This window comes from Melospiza melodia, chromosome 9 (genome assembly GCF_035770615.1).
Source record: "Melospiza melodia melodia isolate bMelMel2 chromosome 9, bMelMel2.pri, whole genome shotgun sequence".
Classification (NCBI taxonomy): domain Eukaryota; kingdom Metazoa; phylum Chordata; class Aves; order Passeriformes; family Passerellidae; genus Melospiza; species Melospiza melodia.
In genome coordinates this window covers 15582389-15592325 of record NC_086202.1, presented here as the reverse complement: position 1 = coordinate 15592325, position 9937 = coordinate 15582389, and the positions used below count along the sequence as shown (strand labels likewise).

At 42.5% G+C, this 9937-nt stretch overlaps 1 protein-coding gene across 8 annotated transcripts in view; it reads left to right on the top strand.

Annotated features, from left to right (window-relative positions):
- The first annotated feature begins 39 nt into the window (after positions 1-39).
- The window catches only part of CPEB3 (cytoplasmic polyadenylation element binding protein 3), a 77154-nt gene continuing 67256 nt past the window's right edge, over positions 40-9937 (top strand). For 2 of the 8 annotated variants that reach the window (XM_063163474.1, XM_063163471.1), the window contains exons 1-2: positions 7654-7717; positions 8060-8973. In XM_063163474.1, the coding sequence (XP_063019544.1) occupies positions 8071-8973 (903 nt within the window). In that variant the 5' untranslated portion in view covers positions 7654-7717; positions 8060-8070. Of the gene's footprint in view, positions 121-5438; positions 5572-7396; positions 7517-7653; positions 7833-8059; positions 8974-9937 lie in introns of those variants that run through there. The other 6 variants (XM_063163478.1, XM_063163473.1, XM_063163472.1 and 3 more) reach the window with 5 other exon arrangements.

The following is a 9937-nucleotide window of genomic DNA, read 5'->3' as shown; positions in this document are numbered from 1 at the left end:
GCTGTAGTCCCGTCGCCGGCGCGGGTTTAAAGGTCCGGCGGGGCGCTCCCCCTGCCCTGCCCATGTCTCTCCTCGCCGCCGCCGTCGCGCAGTCGCTGCCCGGCTCCGCGCGCGGGGCAGGTACGGGAGCGCGGCGGGGGGACCGAGCGGGGTCTGCGGGGGGAGGTCCGCGCCCGGCGGCTGCCGCCCCTCCTGCCGCCCCCCGCCGCCGGCCGGGACCGCTCACGGGTGGAGGGAGGAAGGGAGGGAAGGAAGGAGAGGCTGGGCCGCCTGCTGTGCCTCCTCCCCGCTCCCGCAGGGACCCCCTCGGGCAGGAGCATCTCCCGTTCCCTCCCCTGCCGAACAGGTGCAGGCGGCCCCCGCCTCGGCTCGGCCGCCGGGCCCCGACCTGCCCTCAGGGCGGGGGGACCCTGCCCGGTGCCAGCCCCGACCGGGCTGCCCAGAAAGGCGGTGGCTGGAACGGCGGAAGGGAAATGAATCCGTTTCAGTGGTGGTGTTGTCGATGACAAGGACAAGCGCCCTTGTAAGTGGCACTTGGTGCTCGATGGAGGCCCGGTGACCACTGGTTTCTATGTGCAAGTGGGGTGAGGGATGGCACGGCCGGTGGTAATGGCAAGGCTCTTTTTTGTTGGTGTACTTCCAGATGGGAAAAAAAAAATCCTTCTAAGGTGATCTTGGAATTTGTTGTATGTTAAGAAGTCAACTTAGAGCATCACAATCTGGAAAAGTGGAAATTTAGAAGCTGAAGAGCCTTTCTAGAGCAAAGAGGTGGATAGTATCTGGAAAGAAGTTGCCTTTCCAATTACCTCCACCGTGGGTGTTTGTCTCCTGCCTCACGTCGTGCTCCCGAAGCAAGGGCAATGGCCTGTTTTTCAGAGGCTGTTGTGACATGACAGATTCTTGGAAAGATTTGTTAGTAAAAATCAACTTTTCATTTCCCTTTTCATGTTATATTTTTAAAGAGTAGTGCTTATTTGCTATATGAAACTAGTTCCTCTGCCTTGCGTAAATTACACTGCAGTTGCTGTTCAAGGTTGTAATTTACAGGGCCAAGCCCGGGGTGCAGCTGTGCAGCTGCATCAACCTGGAGCTGTTTTTGGCTGAGGTCAAGCTTTTGCATGTACGTGACAACAGACATCAGGTGGAATAGGAAGGCAAGTTTAGGGACTATACTGGATTCTTTGACTGCGCTGCCTTAGCTAGGGACAAATCAGTTGGGTTTTGAGAGTCTTTGGGGAAAGAAAAGTGTTGTGAAAATGTGTGTAAAGTACTTGGACTTGTAAGCAGTATTATATGCATAATAGTAAGGGTGTTGTTTATTTTCTAATTGCTACAAATATCATAAAGAGGAATGCTGAAGTATTTACAGAGTTGTAAATGTTTCTTACAAGAGGTATAGAAACAGATAGCAAGAAGGTATCGACATCCTCTCCCAGAAAATGTATTTTGGTCTTATTTTTGGGACCATAAAATTCAGTGTTGCTACCACTGCTGAGGAGTGTTGGATGTGCAGTGGGCCGAGTAAACCACATGGGCATGACCTCCTGAAAGAGATCCTAATACACCCTGTCCCAATTACAGCTGTCCGTGGCATGTAAGAGCAATATTGGATACCAAGAGTTTCTGGTTCCTATTCTTGGTCTGGACTAAGCTCAATGCCTATTGGCCAGTACATTGAGCAGCTAGGCTAGCCTAGCTTAGATTTTTTATATTTATTCTCAAGTGTTACAATCGCAAGAGGGAAGCCAGTTTTATTTCTAGGAGTATGTGGTTTGTGCAGTTTCTGTATTTTTGCTTTGGTGTTGAAAGGATATGCTGGTTGCCTGCCATTTATGATAAAGGTCATAGTGGCTAATAATAGCTGTGAAGAATATTTACCTGGAGAAATGGAGCTAGAACCCAGGATCACTTGGCTACCATATGAGGCTATAGAACTATCTGTAACAAAGGTGGCTAATTTGCTCTACCACTGGCAAATGAAGGTATGACAAGACTGGAATGGACAAAACTTGAATATCAGATCAAATAGTGAACACTTGGTAGGTTTGGACTTTTTTTTTAATTTTATTTTTTTTCCAATTTTAATTTATTTTTTTAATGTAATAGAATACATAAAAGCATAATTGGACAAGCTTTAGTGGTTTCAAACTAAAGGATGGTAGATTTAGATTGAACATAGGGAACGCATCTTTTACTATGAGGGTGGTAAAGCACTGGCATAGGCTGTCCAGAGAGAGGGTGGATTCCTTGTGCCTGGAAACATTTAAGGTCAGGTTAAGCAACCTGATCTGGTTGAAGACATCCCTCATTGCAAGGAGGTTGGACTAGAGGAGCTTTGAAGGTCTCTTACAACCCAAAGCATTCTATAGTGGTAGACCCCTGAACATTCCATAAATAGCATAAAGATTCTGAAATCCAAAAACTGATTTGAGGAAATTGTTGGTCAGGTTGGGGTATATGTTCCTTTTCTGCTCCTTCCAGAATCAAAGTGGGATCCTAAAATACATATATAACTAACTGGTTTTAAATTTGTCAAAAACCACTTCCTTATTCCTAGACAGAGCAAGAATTGTCATTTTGTCCTTCTCTATTCTCCTTAACAAGACTGGATATGCAGCTGCTCTATTTAAATGCTTGCTTTATTCTCCCTACAATCTCTTCCTTCATTCTGCCTCATCCCCCTTTTCTCTCTTTTTTTTTCTTTTTGTTCTTTATGCTTCCTTCTTTGCATTGACAATTTCCACTGTAAATCTCAGATTGCCTCTTGCATTTTGTTTTCATTTTTCAACTATTGCTCCCTATATAATCCCTTAATAGATCCTTCTTTGTTTCTTCCTTCCATTTCTCTGATGTTGGCTGCACTCTGCCTCACTCTGCCATCTCTCACCTGCACCGGGCAGTGAGTGGCTGCATTTGAGCCCAGAGAACTCTCCTGGGAGCAGGCTCTGTTTGGCCAGTGCAGAGTGAGGGAGAGTGGCTGCTCTCCTGGAGCTTTGCCAGGCTCAGCTCCCAGACACTGACTGCAGGTAGCAGCCATTTTAAGTAAATTAAGTAAAACTGCACAGTCGAAGGCAAGTACAGAACTTAATGAAAATCACCAAATATAAGCTATTGAGGGCTCAAAATAGAGCCCTAAAATTGGCTATTGGATTTACTACAAAATATAAACTTCAAAAAATACGAAATGGGTTGATAACAAATTTAAACAGATTTAAGCTTAATAAAGAAGTTGATAAGCAAGTACTGAAAGAATGACATGGAAGTAGATTAAATATGTATGTATATATGACTGTTCCAGGGAGGCCTGGAAAAGAGGACAAATAGGGAAGGAGCTGTACCTTAATTTGGTCCTTCTGACCTGGCAGTATTAAAATTGTGGAAGTTATTTGCTGTTTACAACAAAGCTCAGTAACCTGGCAATATAGGAATATTCTATATTTTGGCAAATCTAAATGTTATCTGCTATGATAGTAATATGTAAAATTAAATTACTAGATCAGTTAGGTCTTTTTCAAGTAGCCCTCAAGCAGTCTAAAGTGAAACTAATATAAGTCAAAAATATGTTTCTACAATAAAACTTGTGTTTTTTTCAGTACTGTGACACTTCATTTTAACCTTCAAGCTAGTTGGAATAGTCACTTTCTCTCAAAAAGCCTAGCATGGTTTGTTAGTCACAGGAGGCTTAAAGAAGCTTAAATTGCTTCATAATGAATTGCTTAAAATAAAAATACACCTTATAAAATGTTAATTGAATTAGCTTGGCTTATTTTGGGCCTTTCTTACATTTGTTTCTTTGGAACTGGCCCCAGTCAAGTAGTTCATATATCAGATTGAATTAAGCTCTTGTGTTCTGATTCAGCTGTCATTACTATCTTTTAACTTCCAGTTATGAGGGAGTTGGTTGCTAGAAACAGAAAAAAAATTGTTTCCTTCTAGTGGCTACTTGATCAAAAACTGTCTTTATATCTTGATTTTCTTTGGTCCTGGAGTGCTTTTCCTTATCCTAATGATTGATCTATGAAGTGAAACTGTCTCCTGGGAAGAACCAACAGAAACGGTCCCTTGCATGTGGATCCTCAAATCATCTGAAAAGCAATATCCCACAAGTAAATAGGGACATAGAGGAGGGGCATGGAATGCCTAGAGCCAGCCCTGTGAGAGGAGGGACAGTTCATAGGGTTAAGTGTTTTCTATTGCTGTAAGAAAACAGCTTTGCTGCCTTTAATGATTCAGAGTAGCACAAACAGGTTAGAGCAAGTGTTGAGAAACTCTTAATTACAGAGTTGATTTAGGGCAGGCAGACCATCCAGTCCAACATAAACACAGTGCAGAAAGCAGAGATGTAAGTGTTAGGACAGCTCACTTTTAACTGCCCTAATTTATCTTTCGCAGCTTTAGTCATCTCTCTTTCATGCACAAAGCTGTGCATATTTCATCCTTGGAAAATCAGCCTGCACTTTTATTAAACACTGTTATTTTCACACTTCTGATTTCAACGATGTATTTCCTTATGAGCATTACTGTTTGGTCTGAATAATTATTATTATGAATTACCCAGAATAAATAAGCAGAATAATTCATGGACTAGTGCAAAACAGAGCACCAAGTGCCAGTGAATGAAATTATGAAAATTTTACCCAACCTACATTAATGATCACTGTATTAATATCTTATGAGAGAAACTCCTGTCAGGCTGTGTATTGATGTGAGGGCTGGAGATATGTAGATAGTAGTGAAGGGGAGGGAGGTGAAGTGTGGCACCACCATGTATAGAATAGATGGAATGGGAATGTTAAATAGTAACATTCACACCTTGATTTTCTTCTGAGCAGCTGCTTTTTTTTTTTTTTTTTTGGTGGAATTTTCAGTGTAGTAACAACTCCGTAATAAAAAAGTTGTAACTTGAAAATTGGAAACTATTCAAATAGTACAACTTTGCACCTGTGTACTGATTTTGATTTCTTTTAAAATTTTCATACTTGACCTATTTGTGTTTGAGTTTCAGAATATATTTAGAAATTATATTATGACACATGATTATTTAATATATTCTTCAGCTAAGCAACATGGCAGAATTTTCCTTGTAATAGCTGTAAATTTTATAGCTGGTATGAACTTATAATTAATTTCTTATGCTAGGAGTTTGTAAGGGAAGTGTGGAAATACTGGAACTATTTCTTTGTCTAGCAGTTGTTCTGAATAGGTGGCTATTCGATCTGGGCTTCTAAATCAGACTATTTAAAAGCTCACATTTAGTTAGTCACTTTCAGCTCAGTCTGACAGATATTTCCTCAGAGCTGATGATTCAGATTGCAGCAGCTTTCCCTGGGAAGAGGGAGTGTGCACATATTTTTTTCCTTTCGAGCGCTCTTCCTTTCAGGAAGCAGCAGTGAAATGCTGTCTGTGGTAAGACTTCAAACCCCATGATTCCTTGGGAGAGCATGCGCTGAAAGCTTCCAGTTGTCAAAGTGCTCTTGCCTGTCTGGTCGACTATTTGACATATACCAAACCTGAAAGAAGAAAATAAATATACTGTCCTTTTGTTGATCTTTAAATACAGAAAATCCAAAGGTAACTGTTCCTTAACCATTTCTGTATTGGCTGCGTGGGTTTCTGCATGCAAATGGATCTGGTATTGCTGTGGGGATTTAGATTTTCCTGTACTGGATTGTAAATTTGTACAGATACTTAAACCAAATAATCAAGAGTACTGCATACTAGTCCCACATTAGGCAGTGGCTGGCCTGGCTGTCAAAGTCACTTATTAACCAGTGTTTTTTCATTTGGACTGGCTTCATTCATTAAAGGAAGGTCTTGACCTTGACAAGAGGGTTGAACGGTGCAGTGATTTTTGCCTTTAAGAAGCAATATGGAAGGGAATATGAATCACAGTCCTTAGGATAAAGTTCAAAACCAGCTAGCTAAGTCAAGGTACATATTTGAAGCAACTGCTGTATTAGCCACTCTAGATAACCTGGTGACTAACTCATTTAAATATAACTTTATTGACGACAGAATTTTAACATTTCAGCTGCTATGTTTTTCTCTCTAAATGTATTTTTATACTGATAGGTCAGACCCAGGGGAGAGGGATACACATAATCCTTTTCTCCCTCTGATGTGGAGTCATCAGTAGTTTTATGTAGCCTGAGCAGTAATAGTGATGTGGGCAGAAGCGAAGCTAATGGAAAGTTACACAGACAGAGCTTGGTGTATTGTGCTTTACTGCAGTATTGCTTTAAAACGCCTTGCAAGGTTTTCTGCACTCCCAGCAGCAGCAGCAGCGCTGCCTGGAACAGATGCAATGGTTTACCCCGTCCTTAGGAGCTTAATGTGGTCTCACAGCATGGTCTGCTCAGGAAGCCTTGCTGCTCCCTTTACATACTGAACTGGTAAATCAGGGGCAGCAGTAGCAGGAACTTACTAGATACCAGAAACCTCTCCTGGAATTCACTTTAACTAAAATGTGTGTGCATGCCTCAGAAAATATTTAAAGGAAAGAACAAAAAATGCAAGGTACACATGGATCATTTGATGTCAGAAAGGACAGTGTTGACAGTTTCACACTTTGCCACCTTTCTTAAACAGTTAATTGATTTGGCTTTATGTTGTTACAATACAAAAACAATCCTAAAAAATGCAATGTAAATGTCATATGATTAACTCAATAGCAATGCAGTTAGATATTCAGTGATGGCCATCTTTGGTATAGTTACTCAATTAAAGTGATTTGGGGCTCATTTAAAATACTTCTGAGATTTAGAATTATCTCATCAATTGACGAAAAGCCTGCAAAATGTGGAGGTTCCTGATGTAATTTCATACAATTGCTGTTCATTGATGTCTGTATTGTATTAATACTATTGGGTCTCAAAATAATTATAAAATTATATGATCTGCCCTGTTTCATATGGAACACCTTTTCTAGCAGATATAAGCCTCAACCATTCCATATATATTTCCTTTCTGAAGTTTAAACTTATGTATTGATTTAGCAAATAATTTGCATCACTAGTCTTTGTCTGGTGCATATAAAGATGATTTTCAACATGCAGCATGTCTATAGTGTAAAAATTTCGATTTTCCCTGGTTTTATATTTCATTTGAAAGCATTAGAAAGATCATAGTCTAATAATACCTCCCCGGTCTGCTGATTTTGACCTTAGGGTTTTCTAATGGAGAAATCACCGATGATTTCATATGTATGTGTATAAATAGAGCGGGTATGTATATAAATAGAGCGAGTAGATAGCTATACCTTCAAGTAAAGGACTGCTTTGATGTAAAATAGCGTTTTACGCGGAGAGATCGTAAGGTCACCGAAGGCAAATGTGACACCCCTCGGTGGCTTTGTACGCGGAGTGTCCCCGCCCCCGGCCCCCCTCCCGGCGGTGCCATCGCCCGGGCTGGCGGAGCCGGCAGGAAGCGATTGCAGCGAGCGAGAGCCGCTCCCGTATCAGCCAGCGTCCCTGCGCGCCTGGGCTCCCATCAACCCCAATCACTGCCAGCTTGCTCGGTAATTAAGGGAAATCGGTACCCGGCTCCTTTAAAGGTCCCCTAATAGAAAAGGGGGTGGAGAAGAGCGAAGACTGGTGTCTTTTTAACCTTGCTGAAGGACGCAGCAGTATTTATTGACGTATGCAAATAACCAGGGGGAGGAGGTGGAGGAGGAGGGTGCTTGGAAAAACAGGAACCAGAATCAGTTTCTCATTGCAGGGTGAGAGCTCTGAGTTCCGGTGTAAGAGAAAAGAGACGTGGCGAAATTGCTGTATATCTCTGCCCTATAAGCACATCTCTCATTTAGACTGAAGGGAAACAAGGCATCAAAAAGGGTGAAGCATCTTAAAAAATATTTTAAGGGCAATCTAGCACGATCAAAGGTTACATATTCCTAAATGGGGGAGGGGGAAGATTACGGGTTTGCCTTGCAATATGCTGTAGCATAGTACTAGCGATAGGACGAGATTTTTGGCCGGCAAATGATTAAAACAGACTGGCTTGTGGTATGAATGACAATGTTAATAATCTGTCTTTGTGGTTTTTTCCCCTACTGTTTCAGCTGCGCAAACCATGCAGGATGATTTACTGATGGACAAAAGCAAAGCCCAGCCCCAGCAGCAGCAGCGGCAGCAGCAGCAGCAGCAAGATCCAAACTCAGCAGAAGCCCCCTCTACACCCATCTCGTCGGAGACACCCAAACCAGAAGACAACAGTGCAGTGACTAGTATCGGCACATCGGCTCCTTCCCAAAATAGCAAGGAGAAGATGCAGATGGAGTCTCCCATTTTGCCTGGCTTGAGCTTTCACCAGCCTCAACAAGAACCTGCAGCCGGCACCTCCTTGTCTCCCTCGTTTGGCAGCACCTGGTCTACGGGGACCACAAACACGGTGGATGATAGCTTTTTCCAAGGGATTACTCCAGTCAATGGGACAATGCTTTTCCAGAATTTTCCACACCATGTCAACCCTGTATTTGGTGGCACTTTCTCACCTCAGATTGGCCTAGCTCAGACTCAACACCACCAACATCAGCAGCAGCAGCAGCAAGCTCAGCAGCAGCAGCAGCAGCGGAGGTCACCTGTGAGTCCTAACCAGGCACCTTTCGCTCAGAGAAATGCTGCTTACAGCCATCAGCCCATCATGACCAGCAAACCGTCTTCCTCCTCTGCCTCTTCTTCTTCCTCCTCCAGCTGGAATAACCATCAAAACGCGGCTTGGAGTACACCTTCCAACCCTTGGGGTGGGCTGCAGGCTGGTAGGGACCCTCGAAGGGCAGTTGGAGTGGGGGTTGGCGTGGGAGTGGGAGTCGGCGTGCCCTCCCCCCTCAATCCCATTTCACCCCTTAAAAAACCCTTCTCCAGCAATGTCATTGCCCCTCCGAAGTTCCCACGGGCTGCACCCTTAACCCCCAAATCCTGGATGGAAGACAACGCGTTCAGGACGGACAACGGCAACAATCTGTTGCCTTTTCAGGTAAATGACTACACACACCTTTTGCATGATGACAGCTATTACAGATTTCTATTTTTTGTAGGGCTGTGTTTCATGTTACTGTTCTGAGTGGCATCTCCATAACTCATATTTTCACCAAATAGTCACCTTATGTGAAGGAAGCAGGGTTGAACCTAGGGAGTGCATACACAAAGATTTCCAATTCTAGCTTAAGGTTTAAAATCTAATTTTTCTTGTAACTTATTGTTAAATGTGGTGTATGGCCATTTTTGTTGTTGTTTTTTGCTCTTTTTTTAGCATCTGAAAGGTAGCAGCCTTCATGAAAAACAGGTTCGGCAGACTATGTTCCCTTGGTGCTGTGTTAGAATTTTTTTTTTCCTATTCTCCCATATGTGAGAAAGCTGAGATGTTGAAATTGCTGGTTCAGTTTTCTAACTGGGCTGTTAATTTTAACCAAAGATGTTTCTTGACCTGAAATTCAGTTAATTATTTTATCACCACTGCAATAACTAATTGTCCTTATGTTGTGGTGGGATTTAACAGGGAGCCTGCTCACATAAGGCGTCCATATGAAAAGCTGTGTACATCCAACACGTCCACCCTGTGTTAGATTCACAGTGGACGTTTTGAATACATCTCGAAGCAGCGTGGGTGTGTGTGGAAAGAGTGGCGTATCTGTCCTTTCCAGTAAGGAAATGCCTGATACAATTGACATGATTTAGAAATGGCAGGAAAGTATTGTATAAAACAAACCATTTTATGCTGTTCAGAATATTTGCAGGGAAAAGAGACAATAGGACACGACCTTCAGAGCCATATTGCAATGGAGTCTATTTACTAGCTACATAGCTCTGAAATATTTAAAGCTGCAGTGCCCTTCACTGTTTTTTTTTTTAAATCTATGACGACAAAGCAGATCAATTGCAGCTGAAACTGGGCCAAATGGAAGATTTGCAATTTTAATGCAGAATGAAACCTGTCATGG